The sequence below is a fragment of the Lagopus leucura genome, unplaced genomic scaffold (genome assembly GCF_019238085.1).
Source record: "Lagopus leucura isolate 7727_CA_CO unplaced genomic scaffold, USGS_WTPT01 Super-Scaffold_100159, whole genome shotgun sequence".
Lineage (NCBI taxonomy): Eukaryota > Metazoa > Chordata > Aves > Galliformes > Phasianidae > Lagopus > Lagopus leucura.
Genome location: NW_024962335.1, coordinates 13,150,574 through 13,176,683, shown reverse-complemented (window position 1 = coordinate 13,176,683; position 26,110 = coordinate 13,150,574). Strand labels below are relative to the sequence as shown.

The following is a 26,110-nucleotide window of genomic DNA, read 5'->3' as shown; positions in this document are numbered from 1 at the left end:
TGACCTCCTGTCTTCTCCTGCATTCCTATCAAGATGAGAACGGCTTGGCCATCTCTGAGCCCTTGAAGGTCTCATCTGATGAGGGTATGGAAGATCTCACTTATAAGTGAATTACTGCTCATGCAGCAGAACTAGATGCAACTTACTAGGACAATTCTTTGTCCTTGGTGTCCTTCTTCCTCACCTCAGATAACGTAGGGGGGAGGAAAAACTCCAAAAAATACAAGGACATCCAAAGAGTTCTCTGAAGCTTCCGTGCATCTTAATTGGAGCCTTTTGTATGTGTTTCTCTGTTGTGTCTCCCATCTTCAATTACACGACCAGAGGAATGGTACTTGGCAAGCTCCTGATCCACACTTGTATCCACAAGTAAAGCAAGGCCCAAGATCTAATGTGCCTTGCTAGATCTGCTTGCTTAATCGAGAGCCACCCAAGGCAAGCACTGTCTTTAGCCACTGGACTGTTCTTGCCCTGAGTGAGGCCAAGATCAGCAACATAGGGATCCATCAGACCTGCTGGACTGGTTTTCTTTGGCTTCCCTCTGCTACTATTACTCCTGTGCATCATGAAAGTGAGCATGGGTAGATCTTATTAGAAAACAGGTGCCTTCCCACTGTCCCTGATGGATGGTGAGTTCTCCATCTAAGCCCTGCAGATTTCCATTCGCCTTGAGCTAAGTCCTCTGGTGCTGAGGGGTCTTTGGAGATCACATCTGCTATTGAAACTGAGATAAGTGATGGCTTTCTGCCTGGGTAGATTCATTTCTTGGTGGCTAACGAAATCACACAGTTGCCACAGAGAACAAGTCTGTGAAGAACGAAGCCATGGAAACACATGGGAGGATGGGGTGGATGGAAGCTTGTTTTGGTGCTCTATGGAAAACGTTTCTTTCTTCACCTTTGGAAAACTGCACGATCCTATCCTGCTGTGCAGTGAGGACAAGAGCACAATGAGGCACACGGCAGCTGTTTGTTACCCAAAGAGCCCCAAAATCTTTGTATAATTGTGGTTACTGTGGCAATTGCTGGGTGGTGATGCTAGCAGCACCTTGCAGAGCATCGCCTGCTCTGGGCAAGACCGAGGGAGAGGCCTGTGTCCATTTGTCTGCGCATAGTGATTTGAAGGCAAGCCTCCAAGGAGGAGAGTCTACAGCCTCTGGGCAATGTGTGCCAGTGCTCCGTTACCCACACAGTGAATAACGTTTCCTGATATTGAGATGGTTCCAATTTGTGCCCATTGCCTTTTGTCCTGACGCTGAGCACCACTAAAAACTGTCACCTTTCTGGCTCTGAGGGCATATTGCTGACTCACGTTTAACTTGGTGCCTACCAAGACCCTCCACTCCTTTTCTACCAAGCTGCTTTCTATGCTTGCCCATGAGCAGGACTTCTTATTTCCCCTTGATGAACTTCACGATGTTTCTGTCATCTCATTTCTCCAGCCTCTTGAGGTCCCTCTGGATGGCAGCACAAGCCTCTGTTCTGTGAGTTGCTCCTCCCAGTTCTGTGTCAGCTGCAAATCTGCTGAGGATGTGCTCTGCCCCATCACCTTGATCAGTAATGACGTTATATACAGGACTGGCCCCAGTACTGACTCCTGGGGCACAGTACTAGTTAATTCTAATAACTACTACACTTCTTGCCACTGATCACTTCTCTCTAGATTCATCCATTCACCTAGTTTTTGACCCACCTTGCTGTTTCCTCATCCAACCTGTAGTTCGCCTCTATAAAGGATCTTACGGGAGGCAATGTCACAGGCCATACTGATGTTTAGCTAGACAATATCCATGCTCTCCCACCACCTACAAGCTAGTCATTTCATCCTGGAAGTATATCCACAGAAAGACAACAAATCGGTCTAAAGATACTGATCAGTGAGCAGATGCCTTTAATATGAGGAACTAATAATCACGGGCTGGGATGTTGTTAGTGTTCAGCCACATGGGATGGTAAAAGAAAGAGAAGGATCTGGCAGGATAGGGATGATTTGTTACATGGGAAATTTCCATTGGAGCCAAAACAGGCTCTTGATCCCAGGAGCTCGCTCGATACTTGCCCAACCTGCAGTGAGAATGCCCCTTTGCCAAGGCAGGCGCCTCGGCACCACCCTGTACCACAGCAGCCGGCGTGGGGAGGAGAAGGAGGAGGAGGTGGTGGCAAGAGGCAGCAGCCTGTTCCTGCCTGCCCTGGGGAAGCAGCCAGAATCTGCCCTTCCTCCAGCACTGCGGTTGGGTTCCTCTTCTGCTGCACGCTTTGCCACTCCTCGATCCTTACGCAAGGTGTGGTCTCCTCCTCTCCATCCTTCTCAGGTACCCCGTTACCATTCCCATGTCACCTATTCCTTCCTTCTGGGCTCTGACCCAAGCAAGCTTGCCAAGCAGCCCAAGACTTGTGTGGCTGTTAGACTTTGCCTTGGAATTGCGCACAAATAATGTGTGCTCCTGGTAGACAGGCTATTTTGGCTCTCCAGACAATCCCTGCAAGATGCTGAGCAGCTGAACCAGTTGAGAGCAATTAAAAGCCACTAATAACCATGCCAGCCTAGAGAGCTCTATCAGACTGTTTCAGTGAACCACTGTAGCCAAGCACTGGCAGCTCTGTAAGGCTTGAGCATGGAGACAAGGGAGGTGATGCAGAACACGGTCCCAGGACACTTGCTGATCACAAGTTAACATCCTTTGGCCTAATGCATTGAGGCTGTTGATTCAGCTGACTGTGAGCAGAGCTCAGGAGTAGTGTGAAGCAATGCCAGGCCCTGGTGTTGCACCCACAAAGTTTCAGAGGTGGAGGTATGAAGGATGGCGCTGTGCTTCCATTTGCAACCAGGGAATGATGTGTCTGCACAGACTGGGTCACCTGAAGACTGTCACATCTCATGAGATGAGTTGGCTGTACCCCTCCAGCAGAGCTCGGGCTATTTTAGCTCACTGCCTTGTAATCCACCACAGGCAGTCTCATGAACTGCCTTCCCTCAGCAGTTTCAGGGGTGAGAGGCCCTGGTTCATGGAGCAGTGCTGCATTGTGACTCCCATTTGACCATAGGTTTGCCCTTGAGCCAGCATCGCTGGAAACCTATCTGCTGGTGCAAGGTTTTAAGCTGCCTTCTACTCAATTACCTGGATGGACAGCCTGATGTTGCTCAGGAGATGCTCAGGAGAACTCTCTCCAGAAGTAGTCTTTCTCAACCCCAAGGCCACTTTCCACTGGCAGGTGTCATAGAATCATAGAATGACTTGGATTGGAGGGGAACTTCAAGCCCACCCAGTCCCACCCAATGCTGTGGGCAGGGCTGCCACCCCCCAGCTCAGCTGCCCAAGACCCCATCCAAACCGGCCTTGAGTCTCTAGGGATGGGGCACCCGGGCACCCACAGCTTCTCTGGGCAACCTGTGCCAGTGCCTCACTGCTCTCTGAGTGAAAGATTTTCTCTTAAAACCAAACCTAAATCTCCCCTCTTTTAGTTGCCTTTCTCCTTTCTATTGCAACTGCCTGTCAAGTTCCTTGTACAAATGGGGTGTGAGCCATGCACCCCTGCCACCATCCACTCCATCAGGCACCAGCTCATATCCTTTAAGACACCCAGAGGCCTCAGTGTTGGGCATGGCAAGAGAAAAAGAATGCAATTAGATAGAAAGGAGTTGTTCCCTTTGAAACTGTTTCTCATCATGCTCTGCCTGCTTCCCCCCCCAGCCCCACTCAGCAGCAGCTCACTCACCCATGTTTCCAGCTTGGGGCTGCTGGCAACCAACAAGCACAGGGCTGCATCCCAGGGAGTGAACGGCGTGCAGTGCAGCTGCCAGCCCCACAGTACGGCTCCAAGTCACGGCTGTGCTTTGTGTGCACTTAATCAGCTCCATCTGGGCCGGCCTGCAGCGTTTGGCATCATCCATCATGCCTCCCCTTACTCTGTGCCCAGCCACGGTGCCCCTCTCTGCCACAGAGTTTCAAAGCTGAAATCACCACTTGCCCACCCATCATTCTTTCTTTCAGGTAACATGTGATAAGACGAGAAGTGATGGCCTCATGTTGCACCAGGGGAGGTTCAGGTTGAATATTGGGGAAAATTTCTTCTCCAAAAGAGCGGTGCTGCAGTGGCACAGGCTGCCCAGGGAGGTGGTGCAGTCACCGTCCCTGGAGGTGTTCCAGAACCATGTGGATGTGGCACTGAGGACATGGTCAGTGGGCATGGTGGGGGTGGGCTGGAGGTTGGACCAGGTGATCTTAGAGGTCCTTTCCAACTGAAATGATTCTATGATCTTGGTTTAACTCTGAGGGATACTCTCCTGTCCAGGGCTCTTCACATCCTCCCACTGTACTGTAAATGTGGCCAGAGCTCCAGTTTCCCAAAGTGGAAGCAGTGATTCTGTGAGGAGCTGGTCAGCATCCAGGACCAGTCCTCGAGAACATCCCAGCTGGCTGCCTCAGTTTAAAGAAGGCTGAGCCCTGTGTTTTGAGGCTGGCCTGACCCCAGCCTCTGTATCCCTGGGACCTGCCAACCTCTTCCATGTTCTCAAGAGAGGACTTGGGACCCCAAGGGTGTCTGGGACCTGAAGGGTGACCAAGTAAAGTTCTGCATGGGGAGGAGGCCCCTTTTAGCTCTCTACTGGTTTCCCTTCCCTTTATCCTGAAAGAACAGGCAAAGGGAAACAACCGCCTTTGTTTCTGTGCTGAGAATGGCATTTCTCCCTGCATCTTGTCAGGGGCTCACAAAGTCCCCAGAGGCATTGAGAGCCCTGGCACACAGCACACATCCATGCTGATGTTGCTATTGTTGAGAAGGGGTGAGACTATTTCTCTGTACGCATTTCTCTCTAGGAAAGTCATGGCTGGTGCCTGCTTGCTCACAGACCTTCCTCCCCATAGCTTTTGTCCTGAACACGCACTAGCTTGGCTCTTGCCAAGGGGTGTGTTGGGGGTTGGCACTTTCTGGACCACTCCACAATCCTCTGGGAGACAGAGAACAGCATCTTTCCACCAAAATCGAGCTCAGAGATTTCTCATGCGGATGGAAGCAGGAGCCCAGCAGAGAGCATGCGCCACTCCAACTCCACTGTTGCACTCACGATGCTCCTTGCAGGGCAGGAAGAGCATTATAGCACCAGCACATTGCATGAGTGCAGAGGCCAGGAGAATCTCCCTGCTTTTCACAGCTTGCTTTGGTGGGAATGGAAATATCGCATCCTGGTTGTCACCTGTTCTTGAGTAAGTGCCCAAGAGCCTGAAGGCTGTACATCTTAGATGTCCGGGTGTTTTGAAGATAATCTACCCTACACAAGAAAACTCCTAGACTGTAAGATTTGAGACTCGCATGCACATGCAAATCTTGATGGCCATGGGGAAATGAGCATGTAGCTCCATATTTCATAGGCACCAAAATAGATTATTACAAGAGGGAGTGGAGTAAGTGCTTGTGTGAAGGTGACCTTTCTCCCACAACTGGCCAAGCTCTCCAACCCCTGTTTCAGTGCACTGGCACAGAGGAAAGTACATGCCCCATGGCCCAGTTGTCTATGGGCCATATAGGGCTCATCCGAAACAATTGATGGACTTACAGGATCACTAAGTTTGAAAAATACCACTAAGATCACCTAGTCCAATCTTCAGCCCATCCCCACCACGCACACTAACCATGCCGCTCCGTGCCACATCCACGTGGTTCTTGAAAGGAGGGAGAAGTCCCAGGAGAGCAGCACAGCCCCACCACTGCAATGTCATGTGTCCCTGGAGAGCACCACCAGCCCCACGGGGAGCCGTGATCCCCTTCTCATGGGTGGGAGCATCATGGGATGACGCGCCCCAGCATTTCCCACTGCCTCTGATCCGCGATAGCATCGGAGCACAGTACTTTCCATCCCCAAGCAGCACGTCTCTTCTGCCTGCCGTGCCTCAGGGAAGGGAGGCTGCCCAGCTGTGTCGAAACATTCTCCCATTTCAGCAGCTCATCCCAGTGCAGAACAGGCATCTTAGGAGCAGGAGAGCAATTGTTCCAACCGCCTGTATGGCAGCAGGCTGTGCTATCCAACAGGGCTCAGGGCAGCCCTATAGAATGGGGCACAAAATGAGGGATGAGACTGGGACTTCTGAGGGAATGTCGGTGGGTCAAGAAGCATGCTGGCTTCGGTGTGCTTTAGAGTTTCATCATCCCACCAGCAAAGCCAATTCAAGTTCCCTTGCTTTGGGATCACCTATGCAGGCTGCTTTGTACACACATCGTGGCTGAGTTTCGGTCCCATGGGTGTTGCAGGAGGAACGTGCCTGTATTCCATGAGCACGCTGCTCCCCAGCCTTGGCTCCTGGAAGAGCTGAAACCAGTGCCTGGGCTGCCTCAACATGTTCCAGCACGGCACCCATTTGCAATCTGCATATTAAACACAGCAAACAAACCTCTGCCCAGTGTGTCTCAAAAGTCACTCCTAACAGACAGCAACCCCAGACAGGTAATGTGCCTCAGCAGGTAGTTTAGGTTTGAAATAGAGTCAATAAATAGTAGATCTCTTAGCTACAGTGAGGATGCTGATGTAGGCATTGCAGCAGTGTTACTGCAGCCAGTTGGTAGCCTGCAGCTCTCCTGCACATCTGCACCCATACACCTGTGCCTCCTGCAGCACCCGTGCAGTTGCATTTTCTTTCCCTTGTATTCCCAGCACTAACGATTAGCCCGGGAATGTTCCTCACAGGGTCATATTCCCTTTCTCTCCACCACTGGGATGATGCTGCAGGCCTTACGGAAATCATTAGCCAAGGTCCAGCCAAGTGGCAGCAGTGCTTTCCCTCTCGTCAGCATCTGCTGAGCTTGGAGCTCTGCTTTCAAAACATGTCACTGCTTAAAGGTCAGGATAGAAGTCTCTTCTGCAGTGTTTGCACAGCAGAGCAAAGCACGCTGCACCCCAACGCTTCTAATTTCTTCTTTCTTTCTGTTTATTCAGAAATATTCATTTAAGGAAAAATGGAAATTGATCACAACATTCAGAATTTGATTTCTTGTTTGTTTGCTTGTTTTCAAAATAAGAAATATTATCAGCTTCAAACTTCATGTCAGAGTTGGACACCCCATCTGAGCTGTACCACTGTGAGCAACATAGAATCACAGAATCACAGAACTGTTGGGAAGGGACCTTAAAGCCCACTCAGTCCCAGCCTGTGTTGTGAGCAGGGCTGCCGTCCACCAGCTCAGGCTGCCCAGGGCCCCATCCAACCTGGCCTTGAACCTCCAGGGATGGGGCACCCACAGCTTCTCTGGGCAGCCTGTGTCAGTGAATATCTCTGGCAAAACAAAACAAAACAAAATAAAATGAAAACAAAACAAACAAACAAACAAAAAACAAATAAGGGGATCCTTTCCTAAGGCTTCAGGCCACCATTCCTTGGATTGCTACCCTGCTTGGGTTGCTATTCCTTTGCTTGCTACCCTGTGCCAGATGCTCCTAAACCAAAATGCAATGGCCTGAAATCTCTCAGATAAGTCACCTGTTGTGGGATTCACGTCTGAGTTGATCAAAGTCTTGTCTTTTTTTTTTTTTTTTTTTTTTGTACCATTAATATTTCTATCATCATTGGTGGCTTATCATTGTTGTGGCATACTAGAAGGCACCTAAATGGCATGAGTCAGCCATGTCCATGGATTGGCACAGCTGCTTCCCATCCATGTCCCAGCAGCTGGCCAGGATGTTATGCCCATCCTGCAGCCTCACAGATGTCACTAGGAAACCAGGTGCAACAAACAGGCTGTGCCTGGATGGGGTTTATGCCCTGGGGGTGAGATGGAGCCCGATATGAGCGGCCAAAGCGGGGGTGGAGGTGGGGAGCCCCAATTTGGGGAACACCCCAGCAGCACTTTGAGGTGTGTCCAATACATCCCACTGTCATTAGCATGAGCAAGAGTCATCCATGCTTCCCCAAGCTGTAATTTCAGGCTCTCCCAGATAAGTTACAATGCCTAGACACTCTTTGATAACTTTTGCAGGGTTATCTTCACCACTGGGGAACAAATTTCCATTCTGATTTAATGAAAGCAGAGATCCTGGAGTCAGCAGGAGCAGGAGCCTAATAAGCAACTCTTAATCCAGGAAATTGGATGTGGTCGGAAACATTCCAGCAGGAAAGTTTGGGAGATCCTGCTGTGGCTCATTCCTGATGTGAGGCTCGGAGTCTGCAAGATAATAAATCCAAGTTTAGTGCACCTAATCCTGAATTAAAGAAAAACCACAGCCCACGTAACACAAAGTGGCTAAACAGGTACAAAGATGCTCTCCCTGTCTAAAGATGTGCAAATCACAGAGGGAGTAATTGCTGCCTAAAGAGGCCCTTGCGAGCTGAGGAGTGATGTGTACAGGTGGACTTTGATCACGTAGTGCATAGGTTTTTCAGGCAAGCCCTTCTCCAGTCCTCCAAGGTTTAGGCTCAGGATGCCCTCAGACAAGTGTCTGACCAGGATATTTCTTCGATAGCTGCTGAAAGACTTTGGTTAGAGCCACCCAATAGCTCAACAACTTTGGGGTTTTTTTTTCAAGAAAAGGGTAGATGTGGCACTGAGTGACATAGTGTAGAGTGGTCACAGGCATAGACTGATGATTAGACTAGATGGCCCTTCCAACCTTAATGACTCTATGATTCTATGATTCAACACAATGCTGAGCAGGTCAACCCTTGACTTGAAACAGCTGGACTCAACCCTCAGCGCTCAGGATCCGTCTAGTTATGCTGATCCACAGCAATGCCTATCAGCAAGACCAGAAGGCAGTACCTGCATTAAAGCTAGCTGCAGTGATGAAACTCATATTTTGCAATCATGTTTCCATCTTCATCCCAAGCTGAATTGCAGCATCTATGTTGGAAAGGGCGGGAATATCCATGAGAGGAACTGAGAACTCAATAAATGGTGTCACCTCAATATGGAGAGATCAGCATGGGTGCTTTCGGCATTAGAGGAGTGCAGGCAGAAAGCTGAGGCTGTAGAGGAAGAGCTACAATGAAAACCATGGGCAAACAGTAACAGATGGGGGTCTGATTCCTCCTACAGGAATGATGGGTCACAGCCAGAGTTAAGGGTTGATCTTAAGCCCCACAGGCAGCAGCAATTGTTTGAGGATTGTCTGGGATTTCTCACCAAACAAGGGCAATTTGCAGTTTCCAAAGAGATGGGGACATTGTGCAAAGGAAGACTAGTGAGAGGGCAGTGAGCCTTCTCAGGAGCTGAGCTGTCTCTTAATCATGAAACCACAGATGTCTTTGGCCAGGACCTGAGCGGGATGCCTAACCCCTAGCATAGGACATGCTTGACACGGTGTCTCTTTGTTGTGATTTCTGGCCTCATGTTCACTTGTAAATACAAATTTGGTCAGCCCCTGTCACAGTAGCCTTCTCTCCCATTTCCCCTTCTCCTCGCCCTGTCCTGCTTAGAGCACAAGATCACAGTTTGGAGAAGGCAGGTGCAGTTGTAGATATCACCTGCCTCACCCTCATAACCAAGGCTCAGGTGCTACTGAATTAACATCCCACAGACAGTGCTCCTTTCTCCTTACCTGCAGCTCCCTCTGGCCAAGTAGCTTGTCATGGCCAAGGGCACTGTTTGCAGCAACAGCATAAGGTCAACTCGCTTCCTTCCACTTACATAAAGAAGACATCTCCTAGCTAGAAGGCAAGAGGAGAAGAAATGTATCCCACTGATGAGTTCTCACACAGCAGAATGAACCTGTGCCACCAAAATCTGCTGTGACTTATACTCATCTTCCTCATCTCCATCTTTAGCACATCAAATGTGCTGATAATCAGCCAGGACATCCACTTGTTGGCTGACCAGACAAACACTGATAAAGAATGAGGTGATTGGAGGTGACAGTTACCAAATCTAACTGTCCTGGCTCTGTCCTTCTCAACCTACAGTGGCCCTTCCCATGCCAATCCTGTCCTGAAAATAAAAGGCCAATACCTCTGCATCTTCAGTGCGGTGAAGTGGGTAGGAGTGCTGCCAGGAACATGGTGAGCAGAGACCTTCCTTTCCTTGAATTCATGCATGCCTCATAAGGACATTGATCTCCAACCTTTAGGTTTTGGCATCTCTCCATAGTGGCTTCAACCCAACGGTAGGAAGGGAGACACAGCATTGTACCAGTGCTGGTAGCTGATGGCCCACAGACAAGGGGACATCCCACTACTCCCATGCCTCCTAGAGTGGATACTCTGTTGTGCTAATGTCAGGCATTTTTATTCTGGACTCCTGAAAAGCCACTGGAGAGCCCTGGGATTCAAACAGACAAGCATGGGCCACCAAAGGGAGACTTGGTTCTAAAGGTCAAATTTCCTTGATGTGAATGCCCTTCCAGCATCTCCTCTGGGTCCTGGGATGGTATTCCCTCTCTTGTTGTTACCTGTTATCCATAAGCTAGTCTCTAATCTTCCCAGCAAGTTTTGGAGGAACATCCTTGGGCATGCATGACTCCTGGAGCTGATGTCTACCAAGAACAGGTTACAGAGCACAGCTTCCAGAATCACTGCAGGAGACATGGAACCTCCCCATCATTTTTTAAACAGCCTCCCCCATGAGCAAATATCTAGAAATTTCCCTTCATGGTCCACTATTTCTTGCAAAGAAACAATCCCTCCTCATCCAGCCACTTGTGTCATAGGGTGCTCAGAGACCTGGCCCAAAAGCTGGAACAATTTTGTTCCCTCCTGAGCTTCAGAAGGTAGGAGGCTCTCCCTGCTACCTCTGCTGACATTGATGGCACCAACTAGAAGTACCCAACAAGCCTCTGGGGTTCTGCATGACTGACTGGGGTGAGAGAAGTGGATTCAGTCACGTCCTCGGCCCTAAAGATATGGAGAACCAGTGGGCCTCATAGAAAGGGAAGAAGAAAGCATTTCAGTGCGTTTCTGTTTCGCCTCTTTTTTCTTCCTCTTGAGGAAATCACAGAGCGTCTTGTGATTTAGAGACAAATATGCAAGACAAGGAAAGATTGAAGCCACAGGCTTGGCCTGCTGCCTGATTTTTTTCCTCTTCTTTCAGCATAATTACAATTGAGCCATGTAGTAATTGGGTAACTTTTTCCAAAGGGATCCTTTCACCCAGAATGAATCATGCTTGCCACAAAGGGTACACAAAGTGGAGGCAGCTAAAAGACCTATAGATCCCAGAGTTTATTATAACAGAGCATTTTGCCCCCATCCCTCTGTTTCTCAGCTCTTCAAACGTGCCCAGAGTAGTTGCAAGAGCCTGACACTGAGCTTTCTAGGATGATTCCTCCCCATTTCTCCAAGAGGGCTCCTCCAGGCTTGCTGCTCCAACGTGGTTTTGAGGGAATCTAGGGATCTGCAGAAGTCGCTGCTTTCCCTTTTTTGGATCCTGTACCTACAAGAGCTGGTGGCAAGGTCTGGGTCACCAGCTGAACAGCTCTAGGGGATCACAAGGCTTGCTGGTATGGCTGAGGCTCCCCAAATGCAACATCAGTCCTCTGTACCTGGACCATAGAGAGTTCCTGAGGCACTGTATACCCTCAGTGATATTCTGGCTCCTGGTTTAGCGGAGATGAAGAGCCCAGCCCTCAGACACTTTCTGCCAAGCTTTGATCCATCTGACCATTTTCCATGTGGGATGAAAGGCTTGGATAAAATACTCATTGTGAAACTATTTTCCATTGAGTTCATGGCCACACACAGCTGGATCTCTTCCTGGAGTGGCCAGCAGCCTGCTTGGAAAGGTTGGGATTAGCATCCCGGAGAGGGGCCTGGATGAGGGAGGGAGGAGACATGTCTTCCCTTCCCCCAAACCAGCTCCTCCCACCTTATTCTCGATCCTATTGGCAGCTGGGGTTGGTGAAGGGCTGGCTCTAGTCAGCTCTCCATCTACTTAAAGGCAAGGGTGTGGTCCTGCAGCTACTTGCCTGGGACTTTTGCACCTTGGAAGAGAGGAGCATCAGCCTGCATAGCAGCACCATGTCTTGTGTGAGTAGGGAGGGAATGGGAGGATGGAGCCCAGAAGGGCTATGGGGAAGATGTTGGCTTGGCAGCAGGGTGTGCTACCCTCTACCTGCTCATCAGTCCCTGTGTTGGAGGCTCTGTTAGAGCTGCGTGTTCTGCTGCTGGGGGAGTCAAGATCCCTGCTGCACCTCCTACAGAGGGGTGACTGCTATTTCTTGTTATTTCTTGTTGTTGATTGTTCAGTCAGGAGTTTGGTTTTTTCTTCCCCTGCAGGATTCCTCTGGGGAGATATGTGGGGGGTCCTTGCTGGATTGGTTCCTGAGCTGGGGTAACCTGTTTTGCAGAGGTTCTGCTCCAGGGAGGCAGCTGAAGTAGTATTTATTGCTTTCTAAGCGTCTTCTTTTCTGGGCTGCCCTATTGCTTGCTTCCTGGCTGCAGTTTTCATGAGTCACTCAGTCATTATTTCTCGTACAAAAATGCACTTCTCTAAAGTGCCCTTCTCAGAGTACCAAGGACTGTTGGAGGGATGCTTGTATCAGGGAAGTGTTTGCACTTTGATTTCTTGCAGTAGTCTGAGAAGGAATAATCAGGGAGTGCCCCAAGTGCAAATGAAACCTTGGTAGAAGAAAAAATTCTTGTGGTCATGCCAGGGAACAGACTGGGCAATGAGCACATATGGATATGAGTAGTAGGATGTTTCTTTCTGTTTGACAAAACGCAGAAAGGTGCATGCAAATTTCTTGCAAATGTTAAATTTTCAGGAAGTAAGCCCCTGGACACAAGAGAGTGGAATGTCTGAGCTCCTGGACCCAAGCAAGGTTTGAGGTCCAAATCCAAGCCAGGGGAACGGAGCGGAGGCTCCATCCCTGCACATCCAGGTTCCTTGGGATGATATGAGACCCATACAGTACATGGGTGTGTTCAGGACAGAATGGGCGTGATGGGAGCTTGCAGGTACTTTCACTTCATTGCCATGAAATATAGACACATTGATGACAGCAGCAAAGAAGGAGGTTGGGAAATCGGGCACATGGTTTGTCTGATTGGAGTGACTTCTCTGAGGTGTCCCATGTGCCTTGCCCTAGGGGAAGGGAGCATCCCTGCCTCTCCCTTGGTCCAAGGCAATGTACTATACTGAGGCAGCAAGGAGAGCTGCCAAAACAAGTGAGCTAGCAGGTGCTGAGCTAATGTCTCTGCTTCCATGTTTAGCAGGGACCAGTGTGCACCAACTTGGGTCTCAAGCCTGGCCAGCGCCTCACTGTCAAGGGGATAATCGCACCGAATGCCAAAAGGTAAGCTGAGCTGTGCCACCCCGGTGTGGCCAAAGCACCATGCTGAGTTGGCTTCTGCTAGTGAGGACAGAAGGAATCCCCTCCCTTGGGTGGGAGTGGAGCAGCTTTGAAAAGGGTTAACACCAACAGTGTTTCCCGGTGAGTCATTGCCTAATGCACATTGCAGACATGCTCTACTGCCAAGGGACTAAGCCAGAGCAGATGTGAAGCTCCAGCTGCACGCACTGGCAGCGACCACATCCTCTATAGCACAGAGTAAAGGAAATGGAAGCTCAATCTATACTGAGATGTGGCTTGTGACCATCCTAAAAAGCCACATCCTTTCCCCTGCACGAAGGTTGCCCAGGAGCACCATTTCTGTACTTTGCTGTCTTGGGCAGAAGACTATAGCTCAAGCAGCTGGGGACATCTTGGGTGTTCTGGTCATGGATGCTCTGAGCCACAGACCCATGATGAAGCCAGTGGTAAAACTACTGGTCCCACTGGAGGTGATAGTGTGGTCTCAGGGTGTTCATCCAGTAGAGATGCCTCTTGTATGCAGGTGGGGAAGGAATGGGGAAAAAGTAGTGAGTGGACAGGTGCACCGGAAGTGCTCTTATCTCTGCAGGGATCAATGGCTGGGGCCCAGGGTTGGGGACTCTGCAGTAGTTCCCAACCCTCACGCAGCTCTGCTATTGGCAGGACTCCTTGTTAAGTGAGGTGGAGCCTGGAGTGCTGTACCAGCACTAGCGGTGTTCCAGGAAACATGTCACAGCTCTTCCCAGTGCCTTTGAAGTTTGATACTGTCGGCGTGAAGCCTCCTGGGCTTTCTCTTGCCAAATAATATTCCTCCTCACTTCTCATCTCAGTAAGAGGCCTGGAGGCAAGGTGGACAGCAGGCTGGGAAGTTGTTTCCTCCCACTACCATTGCAAGACGCTTTGGGATAGCTAATGAGATGGTAATTACTGCAGCTGCCTGCAGGATGGGGAGAAGCAGTGGCTGTCAGGCAGGGTGCAGCACCAGCTAACTGTTTAGGGCTGGAAAGAACGCAGTGACAAGCAGCTTCTAGGGAGCTGGTTTGGGTGCAGAGTAACTCCATGTTCAGGGCTGCACACTGAACCTCGGCACCGTCAGCTGGGCTTGACAGAACAGACCTAGACTCAGTGTGCAGCATGCAACATGGTGTTTGTCTCCTTTCTTTGCAGCTTTGTGATGAATCTGGGCAAGGACTCAACCCACCTGGGACTTCACTTCAACCCCCGCTTCGATGCTCATGGTGATGTGAACCTCATTGTGTGCAACTCAAAGAAAATGGAAGAGTGGGGTACAGAGCAAAGGGAGACAGTCTTCCCTTTCCAGAAGGGAGCTCCAATAGAGGTATAGCTTGGGATACACTCTCCGTATGTACTGTACTCTGAGCTGTCTGTACAGGGGGTGGCTGGCTTCTCCTGCTTGGTCAGTGCCACCATCCAGATCTTTGAGCAGTGGCAAAGGGTGGGAATCAAATGTGCAAGCTCTGTGTAGCTCCAAGAGATGTTACTGTTGAACTAAGCAAGGCATAGGTGTCACTTGGAAGACAGAACACTCCTGCTGCTGAAGAGCAAGCTGTGCTGCTGAGCACGTTCACTCTGAAGAATGGGGAAGGCTTGAGGGTATCCTGACATAAGTTTTCTCTGACTTTTCCATTTGTTTTGCAGATCACTTTCAGCATCAACCCAAGCGATGTGACCGTCCACCTGCCAGGCCACCAGTTCTCATTCCCCAATCGGCTTGGTCTTTCTGTCTTTGACTACTTTGATACACATGGAGACTTCACGCTCCGGTCTGTCAGCTGGGAGTAACTCCTCACATCTGTCTCAAAATTTAAGAAAAGTAATCAATAAATGTGTTTTCTTCTACTTGGTCTCAAGGATTAACCTTTCTTATATCACAAACCTACAGGGTTGGACAACTGGGGAAACTGGGATGGTAATAACTTACTGTGTAGGAATGTCAGATGTGGGTGGGAGTGATCATTGGTCCTCAAAGTCATGGTGGGAAAGGGGAGGCTAGGTTGTGCCAAGAGCATAGGAAGTAAGAAAGTGAAAAGCCCAGGAAGAGTCTGAGTGGGAAACAGTGTTAGGGCCAGATACTGCTGTGCAGGAAAAAAGTGGAAGGGTACCTTTGGCAAAGCCACTGACTCTTTCAGTCTGATGCTATGTAAAGCTGTAAGCAGCACTGAGTAGTGCTGCTGGGAAGGCTGTGCCTTGATAGAAGAACGCAATCTTTAGGACCTTATTTCTGAGCTGGACCACAAGCAAGGTGAAGGACGAACACTTTGATGTCCTACAAAGGTACCCTGCAGGCCTGGCCAGGCTGTTTCTTTCCATTAGGCAGCTGCAGAGCAGCTGGTGCATGGGAGCTTGTTCCTAAGGCAGCAGCACCTCCCATTCTTTTTCCATAATTCATGAGGATTTGCCAGCTGCTGTGTCTCAGGGACTCATGCAGAGTAAGATTCATCTGCTAGGAAACATGGGCTGGGGAAGAGAAGCTAGGCTCAAGATGGACTTTTGGGATGGGAGGCAGGAATATTTGGGGTGTACAAGCAGGTTGAGGCTCTTAAACCAGATCTCTTGAAGCCTCCTGTTGTTCAAAACCAGTCTGCTCTGTACAATTGCAGCCTGCTCTTTAAGGCTACGTCTGTGATAGTAAAAACAGCATCTAGTATTGCCACCCTTCTCTTGAGTCTCTGTTCTCTCAGCTCTGCTGCTGGATAAGGCTGTCTTGTCTGGGAATAAGAAAGTTTAGCTGTATGGAATTGAGCTGTGCTGGGTAAGATGGACTCAAGATGTAAGACGTGGCTCAGTTTGTGTCACTGAAGTTGTCACAACCTGGGGTACATTCAGCAGGACAGAGGACCAGGGATGTCCTTGCCCACAGCAGGGACACAGTGCTGGTGATAGGCCATTTAATGAGCCCTTATGAAGGGCAAACTCACACATAGCACAATGTCTTCAAATTGCACTTGGGATTCATTTTTCAGAAAGATTCCTCAAAAATATTGGTGAGAGTGAGGGGAAGGAAATTGAATGAAATTTTCACCACAGGCTGGGGATGAATCTTATTCAGGTCTCCTGCTAGCGTGGCTGCTTCTTCATGTGACTCACAGCTCCCATGATATTTGTGAGTCACTGTTGTCTGGGCTCTGTTACAGCTCTGTCCGTTGCCTGAGAGGCAGTGAGGGTGGTTGAGCTCCTTGGATATATAATTAAGGCATATAGATGCTGACTGCACCCTTTCACCCACTCTGGTCTTGCATAGGGTGAGGGCTGGAGGACTCCTCACACACGCCAGAACTGGGATCCCTGGGAAGAGCATCCTCAAGCAGTCTTGCAAAAGGCACGAAAGAGAACATGCCAGGTTGATGACAAGGATGGAACACACCACAAGACAGCAAATAAGACAACACTTTTATTTCATTACTCAACCCTTGCAAAAACCTGGGTGATATCCCTCACTCAGGGCATTGCTTGTCACCCAGGGCTCCCCCTGCTATTCCCCATGAGCCCCAATATTTACACAAAAGCCAGGAAGGTGCTATGGCCTCCTCGTGTGTTTGGGATGCCGGCGGTAGCTACTGGCTAGCAGGGTATAGAGGAAAGGGTTGATACAGCTGTTGCCATAGGCTAAGCAAGTGACACCAAAGTTGAGGTAGGCCTGGGCAGTAGGGCCCATGCCTATGCCCTCATGCTGGTACAGCCCAGCCAGTTGCCAGCCCCAGAAGGGGAGGAAGCAGGCCCAGTAAGCCACCACAATGGCAGAGATCCTGGAGGAGAGACGCTGGGAGGGAGCCCGGCCGGCCGCTGACAGTCCCGGGTGCCAGGTGGAAGAGCGGTACACCCGGACCAGGAGGGTGTAGACAACGATCAGCACCACACCGGGCACCAGGATGCTGGTGGCAAAGAGCACCGTCAAGTAGAGGCGGAAGGCTGCTGGCGTCCACGTGGGGATGCAGATGCGCTTGTTGGGACCATCACCCTCCCGCAATTGGGTCATTGCCATCATGGGGGCTGTAAGCAGGAAGGCAAGGAGCCAGAGGATGGCACTGGCTGGCTTGCGGTAAGCGCTGCCAGCCCGCCTGGACCGCAGCGGCCTGGTTACTGCCCAGTATCTCTCCAGGCTCATGGCGGTCAGGAGGAAAACGCTGGCATGCATGGTGAGGAGGTCCAAGCTGAACAAAAGCTTGCAGCCCACATCTCCAAAGAACCAGTCATGGGTGAAGTAGGTGCAGACCACGAAGGGGATGGTGGAGAGGTACAGGAGGTCAGCCAGGGCGAGGTTGATCACATAGACCCCCAAGGAGCCTGCCGAGCGGCCTGCCACTTTGCCAGAGGCCACCAGCACCGTGTAGATGTTCCCCACCATCCCAATGAGGCACATGAGCAGCAGCGCTGTGCCCAGAGGCCCTGTCACGGGGCTGTCCCCTCCTAGAACACTGCTGATGTCGTCCTCACCGCTGCTTTCCTCTAAGAAGCTGCCACCCTCAAGGTCCTCGCCAGGCGTTACATGGATGAGGGAAGAGTTGCAAGACATCTTTGGGGATGGAGTGAAAGAGCAATCAGGCTGCTGGAGACCCTCTCCTTCCTCCTGCTTTTCCTGCCTGCTGTAGGGGGCACAGCTACTTCTAACAAAAGCAGCCAAGGAAGGGATGAATGGCACAAACTCAGCAAACCTAAGTCTCCAGAGAAGTCTATTCCTCACCTCCAGCCATCCAGTCTATTTTGCCAATCTCGTTCACCACAAGTGCCGTCTGCTGGTTTTCCTCAGGCTGAAAAAGCAGCACCTTCTCTCCTTCAAGACTGATAGGTGCAAAGAAATGTCTGCCAGACAAGAAGAAATGTCTGTCTTCTTCACCAGCTCCTCACTTGTTGCTCCTCCAGTATTCGCTGGGCAGAAAATCAGCAGACTCTGAACAAGTGCATTCCTCCTTCTCTCCAGTCTCTGTGTTCTCTCAGCTCTGCTGCTGGGTAAGTGTCCCCCCAGCCCAGCCCTGGAGAGCTGCCTTGCCCACTGCACTGGAATGTGTCTGACTCAGCTTCACACACAGGTGTGAATGTGGTCCCAATTTGTACTGAGCTGCTAGTCACCAGCCAAGGAGACAAGGGGAGCTCCTATTTTAGAAGATACATTCCTTCTTCCTTCTCTCCTCCTTTTTTTTTACTCTCTTTCTTTTCCCCATTCCCTCTTGCTCAGTCTTCCTCCTTTGAAGGAAGATTTAATGAAGGATAAGACTTCTGAGTCTGGCAAGAGGGGAAAAACAATTGAGGCTTTAAGAGAGAAACAAGGATCAGCCCTGAAAACTGAAAGAACTGATGCTGCCCCCTGACCCTTAGCTGAGCTAAGGTAAGAGGGCCTGCCCCGCACTCAAAGCCAAAGATCTCCTGAGGTGCAGTCAATGCATTTAGTCCCTAGTCGTGCAATCAAAGACTCCCACAGACCACCAAAGATCTCCCATTCTTATAGCCTGGCACTCTCCCACCCTTGTCATTAGTAACCATCAAGCTCCTAAAGATCAAGGGGCTATTTATTTCAGTTCCACTCCTTCCTTCCTCTCTCCAAAGGCCACCCTCCTCCTCCTCTAAGATCTCCTTCGCCTGCCTCGCAAGAGCAGGAAGCAAAAGTGTGTTGGGGCACCACTGCCTTCTACTGGAGTATCACAGTATGACATTCGTGCTGCAAGGCCCTTTGTGCCAACCACTGCCCTGCTCTCTTTTTCCCCACATCTGAGCTTCGTTTGTCTTAGAGAGCAGACATAAGACTTCCCTTATACACTACTGCATAAATGTATATTACATATACATATATAACGTACAGGTGAGAAAGCAAGTGACAGGACTTTGACACCCAGAGAATAGGGCAGTAGATACTCACATATTCCAACTTCAGACATCAACCCCTAGGCTGTATTAGACTCAACAGTGTGTCAGAAGCATATAGAAGACATGCTATCGACTGCTCCCTGCAGGAGCCAGCCTCTCTCTATGGGTTTAACTACAGAGACTCAAATCTGACAGCTGAACTTCAATAACATGAATGTCCCTCACAGTGTCTTCTCTAGGGCAGTATTTCATCTCCCACCACTTTTTTCTTGTGGGTACACACACACTGTCCATTTACATATACATACATAACTGTTGTTTCTGAGCTCAGGAGCAGTCAGAAGATGATCTCCATACAAACATGGTCCGAAGCTCTCAAGCCCATATAGACTGGAAGAAACACATCTCACATGACTGTTAGATTAAATCTTTTACGTGACCTTTTTCAAATGTAGCTCTAGCTGATTAAATAACCAGATGTTTTACATCTCTGTCACCAGCAGAGAAGCCACTTCTTGTAATGAAAGTCTCTCCTAGTCCAGCAGCCTCTACAGCCAACTGCATTATCTCCAGTAAGGCAGCTGTTTTCTTGTACAAGGTTAAACCTTGTGCATTCTTGCATAAGGCTGCCTGCAGTTTCCTGCAAATGTGATGCTAGGTCCCATGTCCACCACAGCAAGTGCTAAGTTTTTGAGGCCCTATCAACAGGCAAGGCCTGTCAACATCCAGTCAGATCACAGCAATTTACCACTGACAGTTTGCACTGAGGATTCAGTCTCACAAAGTCTTGGACTTGAAGCAGCTTAAAAAGAAGATTGTTCTTGGAGAGAAAAAAAAAAAAAAAAAAGTGCTTCAAAGAGTAGGCTGCAATAGCACTGTGTTTCTCTGACATCAATCTTCTCTCCTCTTCTGATAGCCCACCCAACAGGACCAGGTAGAGTTGAGTTACAGCAAGGTTCCTGTCCGGCTTCCTATGATTTAAACTTGAAGTAGGCTTCAACTGTAGAGAAGAAAAAAGGCAGTGCATTAGGGCAATACTCTGTGGCAGGGCAGCAAGAGGAGAAGGAAACACCATCCAAGCGCTTACTGGCATATTCCTGTGGTGTCATGGCCTGGTTGATGATGCTTGTGAAAGCTGTGATCCAGTCCAGCTGGTCAGCCTCTGTCTCGCAGGTGAAGAGGTATTCTCGGTCAGGCGTGACAATGGTGATGCCATAGGGCCAAGAGAAGTTGCCTTGTGTCCCTGAAGGCAATCCCTTCTGGACGCTATAGCCATTCTCTCTGCTGCCCACAAATACCTCACCCTTAGCAAATGCATCCTGCACATCCAGAGGGAAAGAGAGGGATTAACTGTACCCAAGAAGAACCAACTAATAATAGCAGAGCTCCTGCGGGCAGCAGGAGAAGGGATAAGGATCAAAGAGATAGCAGCAACAAGACTTGAAGGTGGTCAGGGGATTCAGAACCGGGAGGCTACGCCCAAAGACAGTGACTGAAAGGAAAACTTAGGAGAACAGACCTCGAGAGGTCTGAGAGAGAGAAAGCTGCATCTGCCTCTCCATCAACACCTTCCATGGCATCACCCTTGACACCACGACCTTTGCACCACAACCTTCCCGGTTCCCATTGTTTGCAGGCAGTAAGCAAACAAAGAAAGTGCAGGATGAACAAAGTGGGATGGAAAGGGGAAGACCTAGAGTCCATTCAGAGCCACTGGGAAACCCACAAGCCTCCCTTACAACAGAGCAAAGCAAAGAAGCAAGACTCTGTTTGCACTCTGACCCTGCCCTCAGCACTGTTGCCTACAGTTGTCAGAGGTCAGATCTCGCCCTCACCAAAGGGTCCTTGAAGTACATGAGCCTGCGGTGATCCAGTGTGAACCAACGCTTCTTAAAAGCCTCTCTCTGCTGTAAAGGGAAGAGGTGACATACGTAAGGTGACAGTGCCCTCTGCCGTGAGCAGTGCGAATGGATGCCCAAAATTCAGCACAACTGCTTGAACCAAGCCCCTGCCTTAACAGCAGCCTTCTTTCTCCCTCTAAGCTGAGAGTGAGGAACTGAAAGCAATTTTTCAGTCCCACTGTAGTGTCAAAAGAATAGAGGGTGGGGATGGGGAAACTGGGAGAAAAACAATGGAGTGAGGAAAATCAATGGCTCTCTGGGAGGTCCCTGCTAGATTTCTTCACCCCCAAGCAGCTCACCTTGGGACCTGTCTTCTCCATGTATCCTTCCTTCAAGAAGTTTCTTGTCAGCCGGCTTTTAATCTGACAAAAAGGTAAGAGTAACATTCACTTAGCCATGTTGCTTTGCTGTTCACTTCCAACACCATGGCCTTCCTTCTGTTTGCCCAAATTCAGCTCCCTTTTAAAGTCATGTTTGTAGAACTGCCTTAGCTAGGAGTCACTTTGGTCTCCAGAGTGCCCAGAAATAGGAGAAATGAGCTGCTCTCTGTCATCCCAGGCTCCTGTATGCACACTTTTTCACTTCTCTATCTAAATACTGCAATTTCCACTTGTGTGCCTGGAGATCTAATAACAACTAATGGGCTCTTTTATCAGAGCAACCGAACATCAGCAGGAGACTCAGCACTGCACTCTAGTGCTGCCTTACCTCATTATCGCTGGCTATGGGAAATGCTACCTTCAGATAATGGAACTGCACGGACCGAATGGCATTGAACCAGTCCACCACCTCCTGAAAATAAAACAGGAGAGAACAGAAAGCTTAGGGACAGCCACAGTGAGACACTCAAACTCATCCAGCTGCACCCCACGTTATGTCAGCTGCAAAAACAACCAGGTTTCCCTTCTCCAGGCCTCACCCTCACACACACATACAGACAGCACAGGCAGTACATCTGCACACCTTCTGCAGCAGCTCCTCCCACAGAAACCCACTCAGCCAGTGCTCTTGCTCTGCTCCCTGCAGCAAAACTCTCTGACAGACACACAGAGAATCAGAATTCTCAACCTGTTTACCTACAGCAATTCCCACACATGCACACACCTTCTATCCCAACTCATTCCTCATGCTACTCGGTATTAGTTAATTCTCCAATCAGCCTCAATGTCTTTGCAGTGTGATGCTAAACAATATACCTTTCCACTTTTATGGTAGACAAATATATTCCGAGTCTTGTTGTCTTTGAGATAGGTGATCTGCAAGCCATTGGGGTTCCCAATCTTCTCTGGTTGGAATGTAGCATTGATGACATCTATTTTGACATTGATTTTGGGTTCTTTGGCCTGAGAACAGAATAGCATTGGTCATGCATGAGCAATTCTAGTGGGAAAGTGATCTAAGTGACTGACTTAGTAGGATAAAGCAGGGTTAGAAGGTCTTAAAAATGTACTAATTGCTCCTTCCCAGTTGTACACATTCTCTTTCCTATGTGGCATGCCCAAATAATGGCTCAGCCCTTCCAAAATAAATTTGAACTGTGCCTACTCTGGGACAACCAGTGAGATGCTGAAAGTGCATCTGACTTTACAGCTGACCTGGTCTAAAGGCTAACTGGCCCCAAAAGGAAAGACTTTACACCTAGCCCTCCCTATCCTAAGCCATTTCCTCACTTGTGGCAGTATACTAGCATTTGTCCCATTTTTTCAGGGAGACAAACTAGCAGAAAAGCCCTACTTAAAGTGTTTTTGGCAACTAAGTTCACAGTAAGGTGAGGTTGGTTCCAAGGACAGCGCAGGGTTGTACAGCCAGGGAAATGGATTAGGATGAAGTGAAAGATCAACCTGCCGATCAGCAGTGATGTTGTAGGACTGTATCTCAGTCCTGCACTTGGAGATTAACAAGTGAGACAAGAAAAGAGGAGTCTCATGGAAGTGCGATTGCTTCCCTGCCATGAGCAAAGAAACTGTTGAAGAGGTAAGGATGTGGTGAAGCACGAAGTGAAGATGCAGGGGAAATGTCAGTAGTTGGAAGGGAATCCCTCTTCTGTGATGTGTTACCATCTCTGGCTGAGTGAGTAAGGAAATCTCACAGAGATAGAAGAGTCTCCATAACCCCACAGCCCTGAGTTGACCACTATACTCACATCCTGCTTGGTGAAGTACTTCAGACATCCCTCTCTCTCTGACAACAGGAACTTGCGGGGTTGGAACTGCCCACTGTCTCGACCTCGCTTCCAGAGGATGCCTTCCTTCACCCCTAAGAGTAGAAAGGTCAGATTGAAGACTATTCTCCCAAGAGGAATCCACCAGCAAAGCAAATGGTTTTGAGCAACACCAGCTGGTAATACCATGCTTGGAAACAACCTACAGCAGTGCCAAACTACACTTCCTACAATTTAAACACCTCCAAGCCCATGCTCTGTACCTATCAGGCAGGTACTCGGGAATACTTGTGGGATTTGCAGCTTTGATGAGCTTTCATGGTGCTCAAAAGCTTCCAGAAAAGGCAACAGGCAGCAATTCTGAAGTTATGCCCTGCTCTTACCATCTGTGTACAGTAGCTGTTTTCCAAGCTCAGTGAACTCTTTCCGTTCGTATTTGGCCCGTATCCACTGTTCTCTCAGCACCCTACAAGGAGAGGTGACAGCTTAGAAACAAACTACAGCAATCCAGAACTGCCATCCCCCTTTTCATTTGTATGCAGCAACTTACTGGCAGTCATTGTAGGTTGGCTGGTAATAGTAAATAGGGATGTGAGCTTCATACACGGCCTTAGTCACAGCATTCCCATGCTTGGCCAGAAACTGCAGTTAGAAAGAGAGTTAGTGTCTTCTCTTTGATGTAGACTTATGTTGTGTCTAGATGGAGCTGGCAACTGAGAAATCAGTAACCATGAGCAATAAAGACCCTAAACGTTGTCAAGATAAGATGCAAGAGATCTGTGCCAGCCATAAAGTAATAGGGCACGAAGAGGCACTCAAGGCAAGCACATCCTCCCAGCAATTTAAGAGGAATTATCCCCAGTTAAGCACACGTAGCAAAGTTACATTGATCTCCAACTTTGTGAGGCCAAAGGCCAAAAGAAGAGATGGTGTACAACCTAGACTCAACCCCAACATACCAGTGGGACAAAGTTCTCACCTGCACCTGAGCATCATCCCAGTGGTCCATCTTCAGGGATTTGACTTTGCTGATGCTAGGGATGTTCCGGTGAATTCCTGAGCAGCTAAGGCATATAAAGACACCCAAGGTAGAGGATGCCCAGTCAGGATCTGAGGGCATAAAAAAGGGGCGAAGGTATGACCAGAAGTGGTAAATTCCTTGGGGGGGATATGCCTCAAATGAGAATGCATTACTGAGAAATGGAGATCTTGGTAACCATGGTTTCAGCTGAGCTGACTAATTAACCAAGCATACAGAAGGCAGTCTAGAAAAAGCATCATACTGCTGCATTCCTCCTGCTTCAACTGCTTAATCTGAATCTCAATTAACTTGAACCTTGGAAAACTCCAAAGCGCTCTGTAAATTCCCTTTGGATAAAGAATCATCTGAGACTCCAGGAGCTGTTTCGTGCAACACAGCAAACCCACAATACTATTTAGCTCAGGAAGTGAAAAGCAACTGTAAAATCAGAATTCTCAGGGGAAAATTTAAGAAGGTAAAGTGGTATTAATTAGACAAATTAATTTGTCTTGGATGGTACAACCCACATGTACCTTTTGGAAGAAATGCAACAGTCATTTTTAGCAGTACTGGTAGACTTCAAACCGGTACCCTTTGTAGAGGATAAGCTCTTAAGTACAAGAAACCTCTCAGGTTGTCCATGGCAAGTTGTCAGTTCAGAGCTGAGTCACAGACAAGACAATGCCCTCCTGAATCATGCCTTTTTTCTGGAGCAGCTAGGTTTCCACTGGGAACTTTCTTCTCAGGTCCTGACTGGGCATGACTTTGATTTGTGTCTGAGATCCAACACGACTGCAATCCACAGTGCTGCAGCTTTGGCGCTACCTCGTCCCTGTCCTTCTTTCCACCAGCACTGTGGCAGCATCTCCTTTGTCTTCCCTTACTCCCCCACCTCTGGGACCCCCTGCAGCCTGGACAAATGGAATCAACTCACACAACACTGCTGGGCTTTGCACTGGTTCCAACAACCATCCCCTAGCATCACTCCTTTCCATTCTCATATGCCTCAAGGCACTGAGCTGGCCACAACGGCTACTAGAGACCAAACCCAGTCCTTTTCTTCTGACCCATCCTCAGAAGATCCAGCCCTCAGGGACTCACCCGGCTTCCCGCAGTCTGCACACAATGAGTTTTCTGCTCTTCTCCACACCTCCCTCAGGGCCTTCATGCTCTTATCACCTCCAGCCATGGTGTCAAATTGTCACCCTCTTGGGCAGTGCAGGTGCCCGTGTCTTCTGCACCTGCGGTGCACCCTGAGGGAGAAGGAGCCACCAGCAGGCCTTGCAGGAACAAGATGGGAAGGCAGGAGAAGCCCTGAGATTAACAGAATGAATATGCAGGCCTAATGGTGCACCTGAGCCGGCAGAGAACAGGCTGGGGCAAAGAGGCCGAAGTGCACCCAGGCTGGGAGAAAAGAGGAGGAGGAGGCAGCCGAACCCATGGGCGTGGAGGGAAGTGCAGTAATTAACCACAGAACTGGTTTTTCCGCATTTCTGCTGGGGAGAGGACTGGCCAGGAAAAGAACCCCAGTAGCCAGAGAGCTGATAAAGACAAGGTGACCTGGGACGAGGCGGCAGTGCTTGCCACGCTCTGTGGGCTGACTCTGCCAACGCTTCCCTTCACAACACTTGCGGAGCTTCCACCGAAGTCAGCTGGCCGCCAAGCAAGAGTCACACTCATTAAAGCGAGGACGGGAGGTCACGAGGGGTTCAAGAGTTCAGCTAAAGCCAACCCAGTCAGCCAGCAGCGAGACCACTCCCCACCACAACTGCTCCCGCGTCTCGGAGACAGACTCAGAGCTGAGATCTACCCTCACACACACCTGCCCGGGCTAAGTAGCACAACCCAGGCACCACCGCACAACGACACACTACTTAGAAATAATGTTTTTATGAGAGACGCGCCTAGGCACAAAATGGCGGCCGAGGGACAGCCCTCATAGCGCCACACCTCCCACAGGGCAGTGCTGTGCGGAGCCGG

General features: G+C 49.5%; 3 protein-coding genes across 4 annotated transcripts; 1 reads left to right on the top strand and 2 right to left on the bottom strand.

Moving 5' to 3' along the window:
* Positions 1-11,834: 11,834 nt before the first annotated feature.
* Positions 11,835-15,087, top strand: LGALS1 (galectin 1). Its single transcript, XM_042890048.1, has 4 exons — positions 11,835-11,941; positions 13,127-13,209; positions 14,395-14,566; positions 14,887-15,087. Exons 1-4 carry the CDS (start codon positions 11,933-11,935, stop codon positions 15,028-15,030), a joined length of 408 nt encoding a protein of 135 aa, XP_042745982.1. The 5' UTR covers positions 11,835-11,932; the 3' UTR covers positions 15,031-15,087.
* Positions 15,088-16,642: 1,555 nt separating this feature from the next.
* Positions 16,643-18,155, bottom strand: LOC122190245 (urotensin-2 receptor-like). Its single transcript, XM_042890091.1, has one exon. It carries the CDS (start codon positions 17,759-17,761, stop codon positions 16,766-16,768), a length of 996 nt encoding a protein of 331 aa, XP_042746025.1. The 5' UTR covers positions 17,762-18,155; the 3' UTR covers positions 16,643-16,765.
* An 87-nt stretch (positions 18,156-18,242) lies between these two features.
* LOC122190244 (arf-GAP with dual PH domain-containing protein 1-like) lies at positions 18,243-26,077 on the bottom strand. 2 transcript variants are annotated; one of them, XM_042890089.1, is made up of 11 exons: positions 25,232-26,077; positions 24,089-24,219; positions 23,660-23,751; positions 23,493-23,575; positions 23,092-23,204; positions 22,145-22,291; positions 21,657-21,740; positions 21,248-21,310; positions 20,883-20,954; positions 20,135-20,366; positions 18,243-20,047 (listed from the first exon to the last, which is right to left on the bottom strand). In XM_042890089.1, exons 1-11 carry the CDS (start codon positions 25,317-25,319, stop codon positions 20,019-20,021), a joined length of 1,134 nt encoding a protein of 377 aa, XP_042746023.1. In that variant the 5' UTR covers positions 25,320-26,077; the 3' UTR covers positions 18,243-20,018. The 2 variants fall into 2 exon arrangements, with proteins under 2 accessions (XP_042746023.1, XP_042746024.1); XM_042890090.1 differs by lacking the exon at positions 20,883-20,954.
* Between the last annotated feature and the right edge of the window lie 33 nt (positions 26,078-26,110).

Excerpts from the sequence above, each read along its gene's own strand:
- LOC122190245 (XM_042890091.1), bottom strand. The coding sequence starts at position 17,761 with ATGTCTTGCAACTCTTCCCTCATCCATGTAACGCCTGGCGAGGACCTT.
- LGALS1 (XM_042890048.1), top strand. Across the intron at positions 13,210-14,394 it reads ATCGCACCGAATGCCAAAAG|CTTTGTGATGAATCTGGGCA; the intron begins GTAAGCTGAGCT and ends CTTTCTTTGCAG. Across the intron at positions 14,567-14,886 it reads AGAAGGGAGCTCCAATAGAG|ATCACTTTCAGCATCAACCC; the intron begins GTATAGCTTGGG and ends TTTGTTTTGCAG.
- LOC122190244 (XM_042890089.1), bottom strand. The coding sequence starts at position 25,319 with ATGGCTGGAGGTGATAAGAGCATGAAGGCCCTGAGGGAGGTGTGGAGA. Across the intron at positions 21,311-21,656 it reads CCATAGCCAGCGATAATGAG|ATTAAAAGCCGGCTGACAAG; the intron begins GTAAGGCAGCAC and ends CCTTTTTGTCAG. Across the intron at positions 20,048-20,134 it reads GACACCACAGGAATATGCCA|TTGAAGCCTACTTCAAGTTT; the intron begins GTAAGCGCTTGG and ends TCTTCTCTACAG.